Below are 23,902 nucleotides of genomic sequence, written 5' to 3'. Positions count from 1 at the left end.
AATTGGAAGCTGCTCAAGCAAGGAGGCTTGATGTTTCGCTCCTGGTGAGAGACTACAGAGGTGATCAAAAGTGGGTACTTGGAAAGATTAAGGACAGAACTGGACCCACACAGTGGAGATAGCGTCTGATGTCATCTGGGGACAACGCATTGATCAGTTGAGGGGAGCAGAGTTAATTGTTAGAGAAGAAAGGTGCCCAGAGCTGTCAGAACCATTTCCTATAGTCCCAGAGTCAACTCAACATGGAGGAGGTCCCAGAACCTAAGACTGTTTCCCAGACACAAGTACCACCTACCAAGCAAAGTGACCTCACTTGTCAGGAAGGGCGTTGTCCCTCAAGAGGAAGAAATCCTCCACTGCGATTAAATCCACTGCCTGAATGGAACAATTTAAAATGTACTATGCTGTGGATGTCTGTATAGTAGTTGCGTTTTTTGATTAAGTATTCTTTGTTTACATAATTCATTTTGGGTTACAACCTCAAAGCGTTGAACTAATTCAAAGAAACTCAGGGGAGTCCGAAACATGGCATGCTCGAGTTCACTTTAAGTGAGGCACACCTGTATCACGTGGTGCGTGATGACGTATGCACTTAAAACATTTTTATATGTAACCTGTAATTAAATATTTAAAAGAACTGGAATGTTTAATCAACCACTATATGTATATATGCAGAATTACTCAAATATAACAAATATTAAATGCACAACAGGTTATATGGAAGAAGTACGTGAATGGCACACGTCATTATGTCACCATGTCTCGCTAAAAGTAGAAAAACTAAATAGTTACAAATCCCAGATCTCTTTTTTAAAATCAGTTTCTGGAGTTACAAACATTTTTAACAGTGTTGACCACTTAACCTACTGTAAGATCAATCTAACCCTTCCCTCCTACATAGCCGTTCATGTTTCTATCATTTGTGTGCCTATCTAAGAGTTTCTTAAATGCCTCTATTGTGTCTGGCTCTACCACCACCCCTGGCAGTGTGTTCTAAGAACCTCTGTGTGAAGAACTTACCTCTGACATTCTCCCTAAGATTTCCTCAAGCGATCTTAAATTTATACTCCCTTGTATTAACCATTTGAATTTTCTCCTTGAATACCTTCCACAGAGTCTCATCTCAGCCTCCTAAACCAGCTGAGTAACAAAAATTATTTAAAAATTTGTTGTGTGTTCTTTTCTGATTCAGCCGGATGAAGTATTCACAAACAAAGGAGACATGGTACACATGTTGAAGGCCACAAGAATTCACTTTATTAGAGTTATATAATGCACATAATACAGAAAGAAATACAAATGTTTACTGAGATAGTAATACAGAAAGCAAAATAATACTTATAATCTACTTAATGAGCTAATCTGTGCAATGCCGGAGGGAACCACAGATCCAACGATCTCTCACGCAGCTTTCTCTCTCTTTCTCTCCCCCTCTCTCTTCCCCCCTCCACTCCTCTCCTCTCTCTTTTCTTTCCCTCTCCCTTTATCTCACCCTCTCTCTCCCCACTTTCCCCCTTCTCTCACTTCCCCCCTCCATTCTCCTCACTCTCCACCTCCTTTCTTCCCCTCTCTCCTGTCTTCTCTTTCTCGTCCCCCCACTGTCTCTCCCTCTCCCCCTCTCTTATTTTCTCTCTCTCCATTTCTTGCCCTCTCTTCCCCCTCAGTCTCTCTCTTTCCCCTCTTCCCCCTCCCCACTCTCTGCCCGCTCTCTCTCCCTCCCTCTTCCACCTCTTTCTCTCTCTCCCCCTTTCTCTCTCCCTCCTCCCACTCTCTTTCCATTGATGTCCTTGATGCTATCTCCAACTCTTGACATTAGCACCAGTTGTGTGAAGAAATTTGCCCCTTTTATACCCTTCAAGACCCCTTTTATCTCTCGCAACTTTCAGCCCAGACACACACAACTTAGAAATCGAGCCAGCAGGAGTAGGGGTGAACATTGTTCACCAGTATCTAATCTTAATGATGCATGTTCAAAATAGAGCAACAATATTGGTCAATAAGTAGGCAAACAAGCCATCACCACATTCCAAGCTGACACCATTTTGTCTTTCAAACTTCCATTTTATTTCATTTAGAGTTAAAGCACAGAACAGGATGTTTTGGCCCTTCGAGCCGTGCTGCCCAGCAACCCACTGATTTAACCCTATCCTAATCATGGGACCACTCACAGTGACCAACTAACTTACTAACTGATATGGCTTTGGACTGTGGGAGAGAACTGGAGTAGCTGGAGATCAAACATCACACACACGGGAAGGAACGAACAAACCTGCTTACAGAGGATGCCAGAACTGAAAGAATCCAAGTGTACAGACGGACAGACTCTAGGGGATATTTCTGATGGAATAGAAGTATATTGTGCATGGTAGCCAAGCATTTGCTGATGATACCCTGAGGTCTGGATGATTGAACAAGTTTTGCATCTTTCAATTCAAGATTTGAGATTAAAGATTGCTTAATGTAATTTCCTGTACACAAGTGTAAAGGGGAACAAAAGAAGCACAAAAAGACACAAAAGTTTAAGAACACAATAATAATGATAAAACATATTAAATATTAGTACATTATATACATAGAATGATCGTGCATCCATAAAATGATGCTAGGCACAGGAGTGTCTGTACATAAGGTGACTGACTTATTTACTTATTGCCTCTTATGCCACTGACGTTTCGGGCAGCAATGAAGGTCCTCCATCTCTGGTGGTGTTCAGGGCTTCCTTCATCGTGTCACTAGCTTCCTGTCAGTTTTCACTACTGTCAGTGTTGCAAGTCCCGGGTGGCGACTCAGGAATACCGTCACACTCAGATGCAGGATTCTTCATTGCTGTTTCCGTAACAAATTTTTTTTGACCAGTCAGGGTTGAACCTCCGAAGCTGGAGGACCTGGTGGACCACTCTTAGTCTGGCCTCTACCCTTTGACCTGTTTGGCAAGGGTGACCCTACCAAGAGCCAAAGCACAAAGCCCTGACTCCAGCCAACACAGCTCAATTCCTGTCACTGCCTGTAAGCAGTTCCTATGTTCTCTCTGTGACCGCGTGGGTTTCCTCCAGGCACTCCGGTTTCCTCCCACAGTCCAAAGACGAACCAGCTGGTCGGTTAATTTATCATTGTAAATTGTCCCGTGATTAGGATAGGATAAAATTGCTGCATGGCATGGCTCGAAGGGCTGGAAGGACCTATTCTGCGCTGTATCCCCATAAATAAATAAATTCTAACTGGCTGCATCACCATCTGGTATTGAGGGGTCACAGCACAGGATCAGAAAAGCTGCAGAAAGTTGTAAACTCATTCCACTCCATCATGGGCACTAGCCTCCCCTACACCGAGGACATCTTCAAAAGGCGATGCCTCAACAAGTTGGCATCCATCATTGAGGACCCCATCACCCTCTTCTCATTACTACCATCAGAGGGAGGTATAGGAGCCTGAAGACACACATTCAATGTTTCAAGAACAGCTTTTTCCTCTCCGCTGTCAGATTTATGAATGGACCATAAACCCGCGAACACTACTTGCTCTCTTTTTGCAGGACTCAACTTAATTTTTAAATTTCTTTTTATCATTTATAATTTAAAAAAATGTTTTGCAATGCACTGCTGCCTCAAATCAATAAATTTCACGACGTCCGTCAGTGATATTAAACCTGATTCTGAATCCTCTCCATTTGTGTTTTGAGACGAGCGTCTTATTCCTATGGCGTTAATTCGTGGTTCAAGATTACTTCAGACTTCTGACAGAAAGGCACAGGAGTACCACTGAGGCAAATGGTGCTGCATTAAACACTGTTAAAGCAGAGTGTTGTGGCACCAATCCATCAGTGCTCTTTCTCATTCTGAACATGTCAGGAAGGAGGAACTCTGTAATGAAGGCATATATTATGCCACTGTCAGGACTGCAGAGAGTGATCACTGGTGTACGGCTTTCTGATTATCTTTAGCGGGACACGCACCTTTTAAAAATCTCTTATTGTGATGGATAACGTTTATTTCTTGCAATTGATAAATTATGATTAAAATTGAGCAGTCATCTTCGCTGGAAAGGATTGTTCACAGTTTGTTGTCTTTTACCTACAAATATAGGATTAGAGAGGAACGGTGCAGATTCTCAATGTTACAGTATCATTTACATTGCCCTCAGTGTGTGTGTGTGTGTGTGTGTGTGTGTGTGTGTGTGTGTGTGTGTGTGTGTGTGTGTGTGTGTGTGTGTGTGTGTGTGTGTGTGTGTGTGTGTGTGTGTGTGTGTGTGTGTGTGTGTGTGTGTGTGAAAATTCATCCTGTTACTTCCATTGTTTCCTGCCAGACAATGAATCTAATTTCATTACAAATGCAAGAGAGCGATATATGTGAGATAACATTGTATTGGCATCAGTGAGAATGGAAAGTGTTAAAAAAAAACACTTCAATCTTATCTGGGAAGCTTATGAATTGCCTGATGTTTGTTGGATATGCTGTTACACCACGATCAGTGGCTAAATCATTGGAGAGGGCAGGAGACTAGGGTTGAGAGGGATAATAAATTAGAAATGATGGAATGGCAGAGCGGACTCGACGGTCTGAATGGCCTGATTCTGCTCCTTTGTCTGATGGTGTAAATGTAAAATCCCTAGCTTCTATCAGAAGTGAGTTCTCACAGAGTAATTTAAGTCTGTGTGGAGCAATGGCTTTTGAAGTGTAGTATGTCTTTTGAAGCTGCATGAGATGGTAAATTTAAGGTTCATATTGTACTGTGCATTCAGGCTGTGAAGCAACAGCATTGTTAGATTGGTTCCGATTCCCAATCAGATTTAGTTAGTGCGTGCATATGTTAACGTGCAAGTGAAATGTGTTGTTTGCCTTAGCAACCAACAGCGCCAAGACGTACTGGGGGCAGCCTGCAAGTGTCGACACACACATGCCAGCCCCACCATTGTGTGCCCACAATGCTCAGCAGAACATCACAAACTGCAACAGCAGCAAAATAAAACAACAACAGTGAAACAGGCTCCTTTCCCACTCTGTCCGACACAGAAAGACAGATCTTACTCCTCAACCATCGAGCTCTAGAACTAGAGAGGATAACTTCATTCACCCCATCACTGAACCACTCCCACAACATCTTGACTCACTTTCATGGACTCTTCATCTCATGTTCTTGATATTTATTGCTTAATTAATTATTATTATTATTATTATTTATTTTTTCTCTTTTTGTCTTTGCACATCATTGTTTGTCCTGTTGGGTGCTGTCTTTCATTGGCTCTATTGTGTTTCTTGTATTTACTGTGAATGCCCACAAGAAAATGAATCTCAGGGTTGTATGTGGTGACATATACTGTACTTTAATAATATATTTAATTTGAACTTTGTGAAGCATTCTATTACAATATTGTATCACATCTGAGGTAAATACTGTATAGGACAAACATCCTCTGGAATATGAAGAAATTTCTTCCACTGTTGTGCAGCTTCTGGAGGGAATTATTTCCTGCAGGTACTTAGTGCTGCCTCCAGTGTTTGCCCCGTGGACACTGCCATTCAGGGGCTTGGGCTATATTACCTTTTTTTATTTTGTGAATGTATGTTTTTCCAGAACAACCTTATGTGCATTTTGTGCTATGCGCTGTTGATAAGGTGTGTTGCACCTTGGGACCAGAGGAACGTAGTTTTGCTTGGCTGTATTGAATGATAATTAAACTTGAACTCCTTTAGGCTGTTGAGCATGGAGTGGGGAGCGGGTGTGGAGTAATTGGGCGGAGCAGAGAGGGAAAACAGAAACTCTGGGGACTGAGAAACAGTTAGCATCAGACATGTGTAGAGGGATCAGGGCTCTGGGTCAGACAATAGACAATAGGTGCAGGAGTAGGCCATTCGGCCCTTTGAGCCAGCACCGCTATTCAATGTGATCATGGCTGCTCATCCACAATCAGTAACCCATTCCTGCCTTCTCCCCACATCCCTTGACTCTGCTATCTTTAAGAGCTCTATCTAACTCTTTCTTGAAAGCATCCAGAGAATTGGTCTCCACTGCCTTCTGAGGCAGAGCATCCCATAGATCCACAACTCTCTGGGTGAAAAAGTTTTTCCTCAACTCTGTTCTAAATGGCCTACCCCTTATTCTTAAACTGTGGCCTCTGGTTCTGGACTCCCCCTACATCGGGAACATGTTTCCTGCCTCTAGCATGTCCAATTCCTTAATAATCTTATATGTTTCAATCAGATCCCCTCTCATCCTTCTAAATTCCAGTGTATACAAGCCTAGTCGCTCCAATCTTTCAACATATGACAGTCCCACCATCCCGGGAATCAACCTCGTGAACCTACGCTGCACTCCCTCAATAGCAAGAATGTCCTTCCTCAAATTTGGAGACCAAAACTGAACACAATACTCCAGGTGTGGTCTCACCAGGGCCCTGTACAACAGCAGAAGGACCTCTTTGCTCCTATACTCAACTCCCCTTGTTATGAAGGCCAACATGCCATTAGTTTTCTTACAGTGTTGAAGGGTTAGCATTGGACTTCAGCATCAGGGATCGAGGTCAGAAGTGTTTGGACAGCAGGATTAGTTGTTGCTGGAGCACGTATGAATTTAAAAAGATTCCTTTATTTGTCACACGTACATCAAAATATACAGTTAAATGCTTCTTTTGGGTCAAATCAAATCTGCGAGGATTATGCTGGGCAGCTGATTCGAGGATGTGTTGAATGCCTCCTTGGAAGAATTGCAACATCTCTGCTGATTCCAGGGGATGAGTGGCTTATGGCTGCTGCAAGTGTGGATGAAGCATTTAAGATGGCCTAGTGTTAACAGTGGAAGGGGTGCACAAATTACTTATATGCCTACCTATTGGCACCTCCTACCTCAGAATCCACAGATCTTCAGTGGATTATCCTATTTGATCTGGGAGACTGCCGAAGATGGTATAAGATCATCAGAAACAGGAGAAGAATTTAGCCATTTAGCATTAAGTCTGTTCCACCATTCCATCATGGCTGATTTATGTTCTCTCTCAACCCCATCTTTCTGCCTTCTCTTCATAAACTTTGACTAATCAAGAAATAATTTGCCTGCATATTAAATACTGTTATAGCCAATGTATTGGTCCTAGACTACCCCACATCCTCTCCATGTCCACCCTATCCAGACCTTTAAATACTCAATAGCTTTCAGTGAGATCCTCCACCCCTCAGTCCTCTAAACTCCAGTGAGTACAGGCCCAGAGCCATCACACACTCCTCATACCCTTTCATTTCTGGGATCAGTCTCATGCCCCACCTCTGGACCCTCTCCAATGCCAGCAGAGGTCCAAAACTGCTCGCAGTACTCTGAGTGAGGTCTGCCGAATGCCTTACACACCCTCAGTATTGCAACCTTGCTTTTGTATTCTAGTCCTCTCAATGCCAGCTTGTCCTTTCTCAGATACGAGGCGGCATGGTAGCATGGTGATTAGCACAGTGCCTTACAGTACCAGCAATTCAGGCCACTTTTCCTCGTGACTGTGTGCGTTTCCTCCGGGTGTCCCGGTTTCCTCCCACAGTCCAAAAGATGTACTAGTTGGTAGATTAATTGGTCATTGTAAGTTGGCCCATGATTAGGCTAGGGTTAAATAGGGGGATTTGTTGAGTGGCATTGCTCAAAGAACTGGAAGGGCTTACTCCATGCTCTATCTCAATAAATAAATAATATCTTGCAAAGTTTGTCTTGAACTTTTGGCATTTAGATGACAGATTTTCCATACCATTTAGTATTGCTTCTATTAATATCTCATCAAGTTTAGTTTGCTGTTATTTACGTATTACACGGTAGTGTAAGGGGTTTAGTTTAAAATGAGTGTAGAAAATAAGAAATAACTCTTCTTGGGCTTCCAGCCAGGTCCAGGTGTTGCTCTTAACTGATGTTTCGAGGACAAACTCTGCTGTTTTCATCAGGGATGATACCTGGACGTGTCTCGTCCGGATATATATATACTCAACTTCCGCCTTCCATCCACCTGATTGGTTAGTCCTCAACCAATCAGGTGTCCGCTCTCCTGTTTAAGAACTAACCAATCAGGTGGATGGAAGACAGGAGTTGGGTATATCCGCTACCAGACTAGTTATGCCGAGACATCATTCCTGATAAAGATGGCAGAGTTTGTCATTAAAACATTAGTTGAGCTTGACACCTGGACCTGGCTGAAAGCCCGAGAAGAATTTATGTGTCATATACACCGGGAAAACACCAGGTTCTTTTCCAGGACTTTGATATGTTTAAAAAAATGAGGCCTTAGGAGCTTTAAAGGGAGTGCTGATGGAAACGAAACCTAGTGAGACATACTGAACCTTGGGGATTTCTTAACAACCAGATGGAGGATTATTGGAGTATCATTACACCAGGTACAATGTAGTGTAGTTATTTTTAAGAATTATTTTGCCTCGGTTGCTTCATGTGGGCAGTTTAATGCACACCAGTGACAGCAAAAGGTAGAGTTATATTGTAACATTACAGGACTATTGATCCCGAGATAAGAGCTTGAATTCCCTGCAAGTGCATGAGGGGAAATTAAATTAAGGTACAAATATTGAACTAGTAAAAGAGATAATCTCTGCAACGGTGACCACAAAACTACTGCTTACTGCTAAACCTATATCTGGTTTACCAGTGTCCTTAATGCTTTCCATATCCAGTGTGTCTCCCAAAGTTCAAAGTTCAGAGTAAGTTTATTATCAAAGTATTTAAATGTCACCACTTACAACCCTGAGATTCATTTTCTTGCAGGCATACTCAATAAATCCAATACCTGTAATAGAATAAATGAAAGACCACAACAAAAGGGTGGACAAGTCTTCAAAAGACAACAAACCTTGCAAATACAAAAAGAAATAAAGAATAATAATAAATAAATAAATAAGCAATAAATATTGAGAAGGTGAGATGAAAAGTCCATGAGAGTGAGTCCGTAGCTTGTGGGAACATTTCAATGATGGGTTAATAGACAGACAGACAGACATACTTTATTGATCCCGAGGGAAATTGGGTTTCATTACAGCCGCACCAAGAATAGTGAAGAAATATAGCAATATAAAACCATAAATAATTAAATAATAATAAGTTAATCATGCCAAGTGGAAATAAGTCCAGGACCAGCCTATTGGCTCAGGGTGTCTGACACTCCGAGGGAGGAGTTGTAAAGTTTGATGGCCACAGGTAGGAATGACTTCCTATGCCGCTCAGTGTTACATCTCGGTGGAACGAGTCTCTGGCTGAATGTACTCCTGTGCCTAACCAGTACATTATGGAGTGGATGGGAGTCATTGTCCAAGATGGCATGCAAGATGCAAGTGAACTTAAATGAAGTTATCATGGTTGAGGGCTAATAACTGTTCCTGAATCTGTTGGTATGAGACCTGAGGCTCTTATACCTTCTTCCTGATGGCAGCAGTGAGAAGAGAGCATGGCCTGGATGGAGGGGGCCCTTGGTGATGGATGCTGCTTTCTTCTGACAACACTCCATGTAGATGTGCTCAGTGGTGTGGAGAGCTTTACCCATGATGAACTGGGCCATATCCACTACTTTTTGTAGGATTTTCTGTTTAAGGGCATTGATGTTTCCGTACCAGGCTGTGATGTAGCCAGCCATTATACTCTCGAGCGCACATCTGTAGATGAAGGGGTAAAACTCAGTCTGACTCCTTCCTCAGTTTAGGAGTAATTAGGGCTTAGCCCCCTGCTCCGCTCGCTTGTCCCAATACCATATTAAAGTCTGCTGATGACACCACTGTCATGGGCTGACTCAAAGGTGGTGATGAATCAGCACACAGGAGGGAGATTGGAAATCTGGCTGAGTGGTGCCACAACAACACCCTCTCACTCAACGTCAGCAAGACCAAGGAGATGATTATTGACTTCAGGAGCAGGATCTCCAAGTGCCAGTCCTCATCAGTGGAGAGGGTCGGCAACTGTCAATTGCTCGGTGCCATCACTGCAGAGTGTCTGTCCAGTGTCAGGGTGATTGTCTGCAGGAAAACAAATCTCAGGGTTGTAATGGTGACAAAAATGTACTTTGAACTTATACATTCATATAATGTATACATACAACAGCAAGCATCAAGTATTGGAATACGTCTGAAGTCATGAAGGCAGTTACTCAGCGGTCACTATATTAGGTACCTCCCGTATGCAATGAAGTGGCCACTGAGTATATGTTCATGGTCTGCTGCTGCCGTAGCCTATCCGCTTCAAAATTCGACGTGTTGTGCAACTGTAGATGGTCTTCTTCACACCACTGTTGCAACGTGTGGTTATTTGAGTTACTGTCGCCTTCCTGTCAGCTCGAACCAGTCTGGCCGTTCTCCTCTGATCTCGCTCATTAACAAGGCATTTTCACCTGCCGCTCACTGCATGTTTCTTTCTGCTTTTTGCACCGCTGGTGAAACTCTAGAGGCTGTTGTGCATGAACATCCCGGGATATCAGCAGTTTCTGAGATACTCAAACCACCCCATCTGGCACCAACAATCATTCCACAGTCAAAGTCACTTCGATCAAATTTCTTCCCCATTCTGATGTTTGGTCTGAACAACAACTGAACCTTTGGACCATGTCTGCATGCTTTTATGCATTGAGTTGCTGCCATATGATTGGCTGATTAGATATTTACATGGACAAGCAGGTGTACAGGTGTACCTAATAATGTTTCAGTTCATTATTGAACTGAGTGGACTGAGTGCATGTCAATAAGTCCACAGGGAAAAATCAGCCATTCAACCTGTCCTGACCATGAGATACAGGAGCAGAATTAGGCAATTTGTCTCACCGAGTCTGCTCTGCCATTTCATCATGGCGGATCCATTTTCCTCTCAGCCCCAATCTCCTGCTTTCTCCTCATATCCCTTTGTGCCCTGACCAATCAAGAATCTATCCACCTTTGTCTTAAATATACGTAAAGACTTGGCCTCCTCAGCTGCCTGTGGCAAAGAATTCCATAGATTTACGACCCTCTGGCTAAAAAATTCCTCCTCATCTCCATTCTAAAAGGAGGCCCCTCTATTCTGAGGCTGTGTCCTCTGGTCTTAGACTCCCCCACCATAGGAAACATCTACTCTATCAAGGCCTTCAATAGGTTTAAATTAGGTCACCGTCAATCTTCTGAATTCTAGTTAATACAGGCCCAGAGCCATCAAATGCTCTTCATTTGACAAGTCATTTAATCTTGCATGTTTGCTTTGTGTTTGAGAAATGCTGTTTACTGTGTTTTAACACCTGGATTCTCTATTGCAGGGAATAAATTCAATGAAGATGAGGCACATGGGCTTGCAATTCCTGAAGGTTTTATTAATTCTCGTGTCTCATGTGGTTTGGGCGAAAGGAATCCTGAAGAGCAACCCCACCCTGAACATTGCCGTGATCCTCGGAGGCACATCCTGCGAGATGGACATCAAAGACGTTCTGAACAAAGATGATTTCCAACACTTGCCCATTGACCCCAACGTGGTACAGGTCACGGTCAACGAGACCGACCCCAAGAGCATCATCACACGCGTGTGCGACCTCATGTCCGGGATGAAGATGCACGGCGTGGTGTTTGGTGACGACACCGATCACGAGTCCATTGCAGAAATTTTGGATTTTATTTCCGCTCAGACTATGATCCCAATTCTTGGAATACACGGTGGTTCTTCGATGATTATGGCAGACAAGGTAAGAACTGGTTCTTTCCCTGTTTGTGCTATGATTGGTGGAAAAGTCTGGATACTTTCTGTTGATACCCATCCCAGGATTGGATGGAATAAGCAATCCTATAAAACACAATCTACAAGTAACTGTTATGTACATTGATTGTATGTACATACACTGACATTTAATAATGCAGATGTATTGGTGATGGAGTGAGTTAGAGGGTGGAGGTGTTAATCAGCCTGGTGACCTGAGGGAAGTTCCTTTTTGAGTCTTATTGCCCTGGTGTGTATGCTGTGTAGCCTCTTCCTTGATGGGCCGTGGGACAAACAGTCCATAAGCAAGGTGGGTGGCCTTCATAATATTGCTGACCTTTTTTTTCTCTGGCTCCTTTTTGCATATATGGCTCTTGCAACGTTGTTGGGAAGTTTTGTCTACCTGTTGTAGGTGCCTTCCTGCCTGCTGCAATGCAGTTTTCACTCCACACAGTGACGTGGCATGTTCGGACGCCCTCCACTGTGCGTCCGCAGAAGGTCACGATTGTCGATGCGCGGAGCCCAGCTCTTTTCTGCCTTCCCCAGGAAGTACAGGGTCGATGAGCTTCCTCGGCTGTGGAGGACTTGTTCCGGCACCGTGAGACGTTGTACGAGATGGGCACTCCCAGGGGTTTGAACCTTCTTGTAGTTTCCACTGCTGAGCCGCCGATATAAAGGTGGTGTGGGTTTTCCTGCGGGCAATAACCATCTCCTTTGCCTTGTTGGCATCGAGGAAGAGGTTATTTGCTTGGCATCAGGACGTGGGCACTTGTACCTCCTCTCTGTAGGTCGTCTCATTGTCGTTGGTGAAGAACCCCCCGCCACGATCGTGACACTGGTGAAACTGACAATGTGATTGCTCAGGTATTTGGCTTGCAGATGTGAAAAAGTTTAGAAAATGGCTGTATCCTTGAGAAGGACAGATGATAAGTTGTTCTGGAGGATGCAACAAGCATCATCAGTTCACTGTGTAATGAACAGAATGGGCCTCACTTTGCTCTGTGATTCTAGGATGACATAAAACTCGAAAGGGTGCAGAGAAAGGTTCAGTGATGTTACTGTAACTGAAAGATTTTAATTCACTGGGGAGGTTGAAGTCTATTGTCTCCAGGCCTGAATTCACATGTGCTGGAGCCTGGGATTAGGGGACTGTATTTGTTTGGGGAAGGGGGCTTGATTTTGCCATTGTTGTCTATTGCTTGTTGTGTTCTGTGAGCGTGCTATGTTGGTGCTGGAATGTGTGTTGACACTTGTGTGATGCTCCCAGTATGTCCACAGGTGCATAGGCTGTTTACACAAATGATGGATTTTACCAGATGTTTCGATAGACTCGTGACTAGTAAACTTCAATCTTAAACCTTGATTTAAACCTTTTGTTTAAACCTTGAACTTTTGTTTTACCCTGAAGCACAGTCTAAAACTACAGTACTGTAGTTGTTAGCATAACACTATTAGAGCTCAGCGTGTTCCAGAGATCAGAGTTCAATTCCAGCGTCCTCTATAAGGAGTCTGTGTGCACCTTCCCCATGGAATGTGTAGCTTTCCTCCGGGGTCTCTGGTTTCCTCCCACAGTACAAAGTCATACCAGTTAAGGTTAATTGGTTATTGTAAATGGTCCTGTGATTAGTTTAGGGTTAAATAGGAGTTGTTGTGTGTTGCTATGGCAGTACAGCTTGAAGGGCCTACTCAAAGTTCAAAGTTCAAAGTAAATTTTATTATCGGAGTACATATATGTCACCATATACAACCTTAAGATTCATTCTCCCGCAGGCATACTTGGCAACTCTGTAGAATAGTAACTATAACAGGATCAATGAAAGATCAACCAGAGTGTAGAAGACAACAAACTGTGCAAATGCAAATATAAATAAATAGCAATAAATAACTAGAACATGAGATAAAGAGTCCTTAAAGTGAGATCATTGGTTGTGGGAACATCTCAATGGACGGGAAAGTGAGTGTAGTCATCCCCTTTTGTTCAAGAGCCTGATGGTTGAGAGGTAGTAACTGTTCTTAAAGCTGGTGGTGTGAGTCCTGAGGCTCTTGTACCTTCTACCTGATGGCACCAGTGAGAAAAAGACATGGCCTGGGTGGTGGGGATCTCTCATGATGATAATAGCTCTGTGCTGTATCCCTAAATAAAATAAAATAAAATAAAATACATAAAGGGACCTGAGATGAAGCTTTTTCACTCAAGCAGGGTAGGGAGGAGGGGGTATATGGAACGAGCTGCCAGATAAGGCCAGAGAAAGCTAGACAGCAAAATTTTTGAAGGATATAGGCCAATTGCAGACGAATGGGACTATCCCCAGTAGACATCTTCATGGGCACATTGATGAGTTTTGCTGAATGATCCGAGACTCAGACACACAGTTTTTTTTAAGCCAGCAGAGAGAGGTACCCTTCCACTGAGTGCTGGGGGTTACATCCACTAAATGCTGGAAGAACTCAAAAGGTCACGCCACGTCTATGGAGAGGAAGGTCAGAAGGTCTTGGCCCAAAACATCAACTCTTATTCCTCTCCATTGATGCTGCCTGACCTGCTAAGTTCCTCCAGCTTTTTAAATTCAAGATTCAAGAGACAAGATTGTTTAATGTCATTTCCAGTACACAAGTGTAAAGGGGAATGAGCTACTCTGGACCTAATGCAGCACAAAAACCCCACAGTAAGATAAAGAACAGAATAATAAAAAACACAGTAAATATAAATACATAAGATCACTTATGTACGTAAAATTGATTGTATGCACATAGGTAACGCTGGGTACAAGAGTGTTGGTACAAAAGGTAACTGTCAAGAGATGGCAAAGCAGTGGTGGTCGGGGGTGTGGAGGAGTGGAGGTGCTGACCAGCTTTACTGCTTGGGGGAAGCGACTGTTTTTGAGTCTGGTGGCCCTGATGTGGATGCTACGTAGCCTCCTCCCTGATGAGAGTGTGTTACTCTGGATTTCCGATATCTGCAGGATCTTTCGTGTTATGGATTTCCTCCCGAGGTGATGATGTGCCAACTGATTGGACTGACATAACTACCTAACTGATTAAATTATTTGCGACCGCACAATGGGATAGATTGAGCTGGGCCAAGCACGGTGCCCAGAGTCGCAGCTTGTGCTCCCTATCCCTTGATGCTCAGCTGGGCCCTATGTTCAAAATTTAAAGTTCAAAGTAAATTTAGTATCGAAGTACATTTATGTCGCCATATACTATACCGAGAAATATCCGCATACTCTCCTGCCGAAGGGTTTCGGCCTGAAATATCGACCGTTTGCTCTTTTCCATAGATGCTGCCTGGCCTGCTGAGTTCCTCCAGTATTTTGGGTGTTCTACTATCCTGAAATTCATTTTCTTGCTGGCCCGCTCAATAAATCAAATGATCACAATAGAGTCAATGAACGAGTGCACCAATAGGGCGGACAACCAATGTGTAAAAAGTACCAAACTGTGCAAATACAGAGAGAAAGAAAAAAATTAGAAATAATAATAATGATATTATATATATTAATATACTGTATGTATTAATATATACACATTAATAGATCTCAACAATTTTCTTAAAAATCCTGAAGACGCACCTGATGTTCTAACAGAAGCTAAACCACATCTCTTACCTAAAGGGGAAATCATAAATGACCCTTCAAAATATCTTCCTATTACTTGTTTACAAACTATATATAAAAGTGTAGCAACTAATCACCACTCACTTCGATAACCACAATATACTCGCAGAAGAGCAGAAAGGATGCCTTGAGGGTATGAAAGGATGTAAAGAACATCTGATAATAGATTCCATAATTCTAAATCAAGCCCGGTGGAAAAACAGAAATCTTTCGTGCTGCTACATTGACTACCAGAAAACATTTGATTCTGTCTCACACTCATGGTTAATAGAAGCTCTTAATATATATGAACTACACCAAATACTTGTTAAATTCCTGCAACATCTGATGAAGCATTGGCTACTGTAATCACCCTATCTATTAACAACCAAAAAAGAACAACCATGGTTATTAAACTAAACTGAGGCATTTTTTAGGGCGACTCTCTAACCCCACTATGGTTTTGTCGAGCTTTAAACCTGCTCTCTACTGAAACTGATGAAAATAGGGTATCAAATCAGAGACAACCAAACAACTTATACCTTGACTCACCTTCTATAGGTGGACGATTTGAAATTATACGCTCCTTCATCAGTAAAGTGAAAACAATTAATTCAAATAGTAGGGCTATTTTCCAGAGATATAAACATGAACTTTGGACTAGATAAGTGCAGAACATTAAACATAAAGAAAGGTGCGATAGAGCTAATTGAATATAAAACAGAGCAGCAGGATGCAATACAACCGATGGATGGAATGAAACATATCTGGAATACCAAAAAGCAGAGAAAATAGATCACAATGCAATAAAAGGAAAACTTTCTACAAGAGTTTACTTCAAGGCTTAAGAAAATATGCCAAATAGAACAAAGGCAATAAACGTTTCTGCACTACCCATATTAATGTAGTTTTGTTTTGGCATAATATGGTCTGAAAACCAGTCTGGAAAATTTACAAAGAAAAATAAAAATTGAAATGACAGATTCTAGAAAACACTATGTACACTTGAACACACTTATATTAACACTAACGAGGACAGAAGGAGGAAGAGGGATAACAAGACATTAAAAATTTACACAATGAACTTCAATATATACCTTCATCAATAAAAACAGAACTCAGCACTCCGGGTGGGCATATGTAATCCCGATGAGAAGTCCGCACCGCTAAACTTAAATGAAAACACAGCCCAGAAAAATGAAGAAATTATCACTATAGAAGGAGAAGTGAACCAATGGAAGAGCATGACCCTCCATGGAAGACATCCCCATGGTCTGAACAGACCAGATGTTGACAAGGAAGCGTCAAATGACCGGCTCAGAGTTGGAGACCTGTTCCCAGAAACAGAGGGGTTTCCTTTTGGCAATATAGAACCAGGTGGCTAACACAAAGAAATGATGAAAAATACATCATAAGAGACCAGCAAATTCAAGACGGTAAATGCAGAAAATGCAAAGAGAAACCAGAAACAATCCCAACACGTTGCAGGGTCCGGCAGCAGTTTAACTCAATCTGATTACTTACACAGGCACAATCAAACATAATTCTCCAAAATCTTGCTTTAAAATACGAAGTCATAAATGACTCCATATAGTAATATACACAAGCATGATCCAGTTTTATAATCAGAGTCCCACAAATTATATTATGACTGATCCATTATTACAGATGGGACAATCAATAATAACCATCTGGATATAATATTACAGGATAAACAGGCATGAACAACTTACTTAATAGATATCGCCATTCCATACACACATAACTTACAGAAATCACTGAGTGAAAAACACCAGAAATATGCTGAATTAAAAGAGGAAATTGAAAGACTATGGAACATGAACAGGGTATACATCGTCCCGATGGTAATATCTACAACTGGTATTATCCCAAAGTCATTACATAATTGCATTAAGCAATTAGGTTTACACAACAATATTTATGTAAATCTTCAGAAAGCCACAATATTAAACTCCACTAAAGTAGTCTGGAAGTTCCTAGCAATTGAGAATGAGTGTACTTGGCTATGCCCCTACCTCAGGTTTTACTAGCTTGAGCTGAGAAAAAAAAAAACAATAAATATCAAGAACATGAGATGAAGAACCCTTGAAAATGACTCCATAGATTGTGGGAAAAGTTCAGTGATGGGGCAAGTAAAGTTGAGTGAAGCCTGATGGTTGAGGGGTAATAACTGTTCCCGAACCTGGTGGTGAGCCTTGAGCCTCCTGTACCTTCTTCCTATTTGCAGCAGTAAGAAGAGAGCACAAACTCTTCAAGGTGGGGTTCCTTTATGATGGATGCTCCTTTCCTGTAACAATGCCCCATGTAGATGTCCTCAGTGATGGGGAGGGCTTTACCCATGATGATATCCACTACTTTCTGTAGGATTTTCTGTTTGAGGGCATTGGTGCTTCCATACCAGGCCGTGATGCAGCCAGTCAATGTACTCTCCTCTCCACATCTATAGAAGTTTGTCAAAGTTTTAGATGACATGCAGAACTTTCGCAAACTCCTAAGGAAGTAGCATCACTGCCGTGCCTTCTTCATGATTGCACTTATGTGCTGGGCCCAGGGCAGGTCCTCTGAAATGATAACACTGAGGAATTTAAAGTCACTAGCCCTCCCCACCTCTGATAGACAATAGACAATAGGTGCAGGAGCCAGCACCTATCAAAGAGCCAGGACCCTTTGAGCCAGCACTGCCACTCAATGTGATCATGACTGATCATGCACAATCAGTACCCCGTTCCTGCCTTCTCCCCATATCCCTTGACTCTGCTATCTTTAAGAGCTCTATCTAACTCTTTCTTGAAAGCATCCAGAGAATTGGCCTCCACTGCCTTCTGAGGCAGAGCATTCCATAGATCCACAACTCTCTGGGTGCAAAAGTTTTTCCTCAACTCTGTTCTAAATGGCCTACCCCTTATTCTTAAACTGTGGCCTCTGGTTCTGGACTCCCCCAACATCGGGAAAATGTTTCCTGCCTCTAGCGTGTCCAGTCCCTTAATAATCTTATATGTTTCAATCAGATCCCCTCTCATCCTTCTAAATTCCAGTGTATACAAGCCCAGTCGCTCCAATCTTTCAACGTATGACAGTCCTGTCATCCCGGGTATCAACCTCGTGAACCTACTCTGCACTCCCTGATCCCCTGATGAGGACTGGCTGAGGGACCTCTGGTTTCCCTCTCCTGAAATCAATCAGTTCCTTGGTCTCGCTGACATTGGGTGAGAGGTTGTCGTCGTGGCACAACTCAGCCAGATTTTCAGTTTCCCTCATATATGCTGATTCCTCACCGCCTTTGATTCAGCCTGTAACAGTGGCGTCATCAGCCAACGTGAATGTGGCACAGGGGCTGCACTTAGCAGCACAGTCGTCACATGTAAAGTGAGTGGAACAGGGGGCTAATCACACAGCCTTGTGGTGCTCTTGTGCTGATGGAGGTCATAGAGGAGATGTCGTCAATCCGAACTGACTGGGGTCTGCGAGTGAAGAAATTGAAGATCCGGTTGCACAATAAGGTATTGAGGCCGAGGACTCAATGTGGAAGGACAGTCTTTCTGGCTGTCTGCACCCCAGAGCCAGATGGTGTCGTCCAAACAGCAGCGAAGCCTTAGGAGGTGTTCTGGGCTTAGACAGAAGGTATCGCTGGTGGTGGGTCTCTGCCACCTGTTAAAGCTATCAGCGATCTTTACAGTTTTTAAATGTCTCTGATTATCAGGGCCATCTAAAAACTAGTCAGATAAAGAAAGTAATTAATATAAATAAATGAAGGCATTGAACACTTAGAAATCATTTAAAATGTTAATCAGAATCGGAATGAGTTTTATTATCACTGGCATAAAATGTGTTGCTTTGCAGCAGCAGTACAGTGCAGGCATAAAACCTTACAATAAGTTACAATCAGAGTATGTAAAAAATAAATTGATCTTGAAAATGAGATCAAAGTAGTGAGGTCACGTTCATTGGTTAGTTGTGCATTGAACAGATGGTAGAGGGGAAGAAGCCGTTCCTGAAGTGTGTGCCTTCAGGCTCCTGAACCACCTCCCCGATGGTAGCAATGAGAAGAGGGCATCTTTCATGATGGATGCCACTTTTTTGAGCTATCACCTTTTAAAGGTGTCTTTGATGTTGGGGAGGCTAGTGGCCCAGATGGAGCTGGCTGAGTTTACCATACTTCGCAGCTTTTTCCGATCCCGGGCAGTGTGGCCCCTCCGTCCCAGACAGTGATGAAACGAGTCAGAATGCTCCCCACAGTACATCTGTAGAAATTTGCTAAGAAAGCCAAAAATAATTGAAAGTTAACTGACCCTCTGTGGTGAACTACATATACCTGTCTGGACTGCTCCTGTGGCTCCTCCCACAGACCCCTGTATAAAGGCGATTGAGGCCTGATGCCCGGCCTCATTCTCCAGGATGTAGTGTTGTTCATTCTTCCAGTCAATAAAAGCCAATATCTCGCTTCTTACGTCTCAGAGTGAGTTATTGATGGTGCATCACCCTCCAGCTAGCCAACCCATTTCCAAAGCCAGGCCTGGCGTCTGAAGAGTCAAATCTCAAAACATCAACCATCCACTCCCTCCACAGATGCCGCCTGACCCACCAGCTCTTCGTGTGTTACTCTGGATTCCAGCATTTGCAGTTTCTTGTGTCTCCATAAATTCAAAACCGTCCAAGTGGATGTCTTTGTTAAACACTAGTCTGTTTCAACAACTACAAGCAGTAATGGTGGAATTTTTAAAAAAAGTTTTTTTTACAATTTTTTTAGAGTTTTTTTAGGTTCATAGGGTTGGATTTGGGGACAGAGAGGGGAATTAGGAGTCAGGGGCAAGGCTGTGGGGGAATTAGAGGACCGGCCGGAGTTGAAGGCAACTGGTAAGGGAGTGGTCAGACGTTGGGCCAGCAGGACAGAGAGAATGTTCAGGGTCCTGTAACTGGTGACAACAGAGTTCGAGGCCTAATTTTGGGGTCTTGTCATTGGCGAGTCTCCATTTGAGGCCTCAAGGTCAGGCCCTCATTCAGATTCCTCGTTCAAAGTTATAAGTAAATTTATTAACAAAGTACATACATGTCAGCATATACAATCCTGAGATTCATTTTCTCGTGGTCATACTCAATAAGTCCATAATGGAATAATAGCCATAACAGAATCAGTATCAACTTGGGCATTCAATGTCATTCATCATCACCTGTGAGTTCTGGGTCAATACTGAAGATCGAAGCCTGAAATATGATTTAAAGTCTGGATCGAAGACCAAAGGTCAATTGGAAGTCCAGATCAAAGTCTGAACGTCAATCAGACATATAGATTGAAGACCAAAAGTCAATTGGAGGTCTGGAACAAAGTATGAAGTTCCATTGGAAGTCTAGAGGTCGAGGCCAGACGGCTGGACTCTGGGTCAGCAAACCTCTGCGAGTCATCTGGGGACACTGGGTCCCAATGTTTGTGAATCCACAAGTCTGCTGGAGGCTGGAGGCTGGAGGCTACAGATGGCCTGTCTTGGGGTTAGAGGGCTGTGTATCTGCATTGGTAGGGAGGAAGGGACAAGGTTTGTTTCGCTGTTGTTGCTTTGTTGCTGTTACGTTCTGTTTTGTTATGTGTCATTCTGCTGAGCACTGTGGGCATGCCATGTTGAAAACCTTGGGTGTGTTGGTCGTTTACTAGCTTTTCCTTTTCAAACCTCAGGGTGAACTCTATCATATTATAATCACTGCCTCCTAAGAGTTCCTTTACCTTCGTATTAGGGAGCTTAAAATAAAGGAACCCTTAGGGGAGAAGCGATTGTAATATGATAGAATTCATCCTGCAATTTGAGAGGGAGAGGCTAAAATCAGATGTATCAGTATTACTAAAAGGAACTACAGAGGCACGAGAGAGGAGCTGGCCAAAGTTGATTGCAAGGGAACACTAGTAGGGATGACAGCAGAATAATAATGGCTGAAGTTTCTGGGAGCAATTGAGAAGGCATTGGACAGATATGCCACAAGGAAGCAGTATTCTAAGGGGAGGATGAGATAATGGTGGCTGACGAGGGAAGTTAAAGACAGCATAACTGCAATCGAGATGGCATATAACCTTGCAGTGTAGGGAAGCATATGGTCATGTTTTTTGATAGAAGGAATAAAGGTGTAGATTATTTTCTACACAGGGAGCAAATTCAGAAATCAGAGGTGCAAAGGAACTTGGGATTCCTTATCCAGGATTCCCTAAAGGTTAACTTGCAGGTTGAGTCAGTGACAGGGAAAGCAACTGCAATATTTGCATTCATTTTGAGAGGATTAGAACACAGAAACAAGGATGTAGTGCTGAGGCTTTATAAAGCATTCGTCAGACTGCACATGGAGTATTGGGAACAGTTTTGGGCCCCTTATCCAAGAAAAGATGTGCTGGCATTGGAGAGGGTCCAGAAGAGGTTCACAAGAATGATCCCAGGAATGAAGGAGTTAATATATGAGGAGATTTTAATGGCTCTGGGTCTGTGCTCACTAGAGTTTAGAAGAATGAGGGGAGATCTGACTGAGACCTATTGAATATTGAAAGGCCTAGATAGAATGGACGTGGAGGGGATGCTTCCTGTAGTTGGGGAGTCTGGGACGAGAGGGCACAGATTCAGAATACAGGATGTCTCTTTAGAACAGAGAGGAGGAGGAATTTCTTCAGGCAGAGTATGGTGAACCTGTGGAATTCATTGCCACAGACGGCTGTGGAGACCAAGTCGTTAGGCATACTTAAAGTGGAGGTTGATAGGTTCTTGATTAGAAATGGCATCAAAGGTTATGTGGAGAAGGCAGGAGAATGGGGTTGAGGGGCATAATAAATCAGCCATGATGGAATGACAGGGCAGACTTAATGGGCCGAATGGCCTAATTATGTCCCTATCCCTTACAGTCTTCTGGGCACATTTCACTGTACGTGTGATAAATCAAATATGAATCTGAAATCTATGCGTAGCCTGCAGTATCGATACATCGGAGCAGAGGTGAGGGTTCTGGGAGCGGCGCCGAACCCCGTATAGCAAGCAGACACCCAGGGTCACCTTCACTCTCGGGAACCTTGCCTCAGGATCCCTCCAGGCTGTGCCTCACGCGCCCAGGACTGTGTAAAACTCTACGAAAATCACAGCCTCTCCAGTCGCTCTGACTCATTCAGGTATTAATCTCAGCTGTTTCTCTGAAGTGAGCAATGCTGAGGGCAATTAAGACAACAGCCAGCAGATAATTGGCCTGGGCCGCAGTGATTGACTGATGTGACATGAACAGCTCCTTCCAAAGTCCTGACCTCTACTATTACAGACCCCTTGCTTCCTGGTATTGATCCATAGCATATAAAAAAGGTTGGGAACCCCTGATTGAGAAGAACAAAAGGCCAACATATGTAGAAACACCTAGTAATGAAACTCCAATGCTCGGGAGTGGAGAAGTCTACAGAAAATGCTGGATACAACCCAGTCCACCATCACAGGTGAAGCCCTCCCCACCACTGAGCACACTTACAAGGAGAGCTGCCACAAGAAGGCAGCATCCATCATCAAGAAGCCCCCCACTGTCCCCACCATCTCGCTATTATCATCGGAGCCTTAAGTCCCACACCACCAGGTTCAGACTGCATCCATCAGGCTCCTGAAGCGTATGTCCAAGAACAGTTATTACCCTCTAACCATCAGCCTCCTGAACCGGTGTGGATAACTTCACTCCGCTGTAACTCTGAACTGATCCCACAACCTACAGACTCTCTTTCAAGGACTCTACAGCTCATGTTTTCAGTATTTTTTAATTTTGCACAGTTTGTCTTCTTTTGCACGTTGGTTGTCAGTTTTGATTATGTATTATTTTTCATAAGTTGTATTTCTTTATTTTCCTGTAAATGCCTGCAAGAAAATGAATCTCAAGATAATATATGCACTGCGATAATAAATCTTACTTTGACTTTGAAAATAGCAGGGCTTCCAGGGTCTCTTGTTCCTAGTTAAAAAAAGCTGAACAGCTAACTGTCCCACTCCTGTATATCAGATGCATGATTTGATGCTCCCAATATGAGGGGCTGAATGGTCTCCTCTTGGTCCTGTGTAAAAGAGGCAGAGGGTTATTATTAAGATGTAGTAGCTGAACATCTGGAAAGTCATAACACAACTGAGGAGAGACAAGATTACTTTAAATGTTGCTAAATATCTGTGTCTACCACCAACAGTGGCAGAATGCGCTTACTGCTTTCTGTGTAAAAAATCCTACCCCGACATCCCCCCGTACTCTTCTCAAATCAGTTTAAGATTATGCCCCCTCATATTAGCTACTTTCGCCCTGGGGAAAATGTTTGGCCGTCCACTCTATCCATCCTCTTATAATCTTACACATCTCTATCAAGTCACCTCTCATCCACGTTGTCTCCAAAGAGAAAAGCCTGAGCTCACTCAATCTATCCTCATAAAATGTCCTTTCTAATCCAGGCAGCATCCTGGTAAATCTCCTCTGTACCCTCTCAAGTGCTTCCACGTCCTTCCTATAATGAGGCAACCAGAACTGAACACAATATTCCAAGTGTGGTCTAACCAGAGTTTTATAGACCATAAGACATAGGAGTGGAATCATGCCATTTGGCCCATTGAGTCTGTTCCACCATTCAATCATGGCTGATCCTTTTT

At 43.0% G+C, this 23,902-nt stretch overlaps 1 protein-coding gene across 1 annotated transcript in view; it reads left to right on the top strand.

Moving 5' to 3' along the window:
• LOC140719369 (glutamate receptor ionotropic, NMDA 2B-like) overlaps positions 1-23,902 on the top strand; it is a 515,361-nt gene that overhangs the window by 160,399 nt on the left and 331,060 nt on the right. The window contains exon 4 of the mRNA XM_073033963.1: positions 11,237-11,656. Coding sequence (XP_072890064.1) covers positions 11,249-11,656 — 408 coding nt within the window. The 5' untranslated portion in view covers positions 11,237-11,248. The remainder of the gene's footprint in view (positions 1-11,236; positions 11,657-23,902) is intronic.

Source organism: Hemitrygon akajei, chromosome 31 (assembly GCF_048418815.1).
Source record: "Hemitrygon akajei chromosome 31, sHemAka1.3, whole genome shotgun sequence".
In the NCBI taxonomy this organism is placed as follows: Eukaryota; Metazoa; Chordata; class Chondrichthyes; order Myliobatiformes; family Dasyatidae; genus Hemitrygon; species Hemitrygon akajei.
Note: the sequence above shows the minus strand (reverse complement) of the source record. Positions and strands in the feature narration are given on the sequence as shown.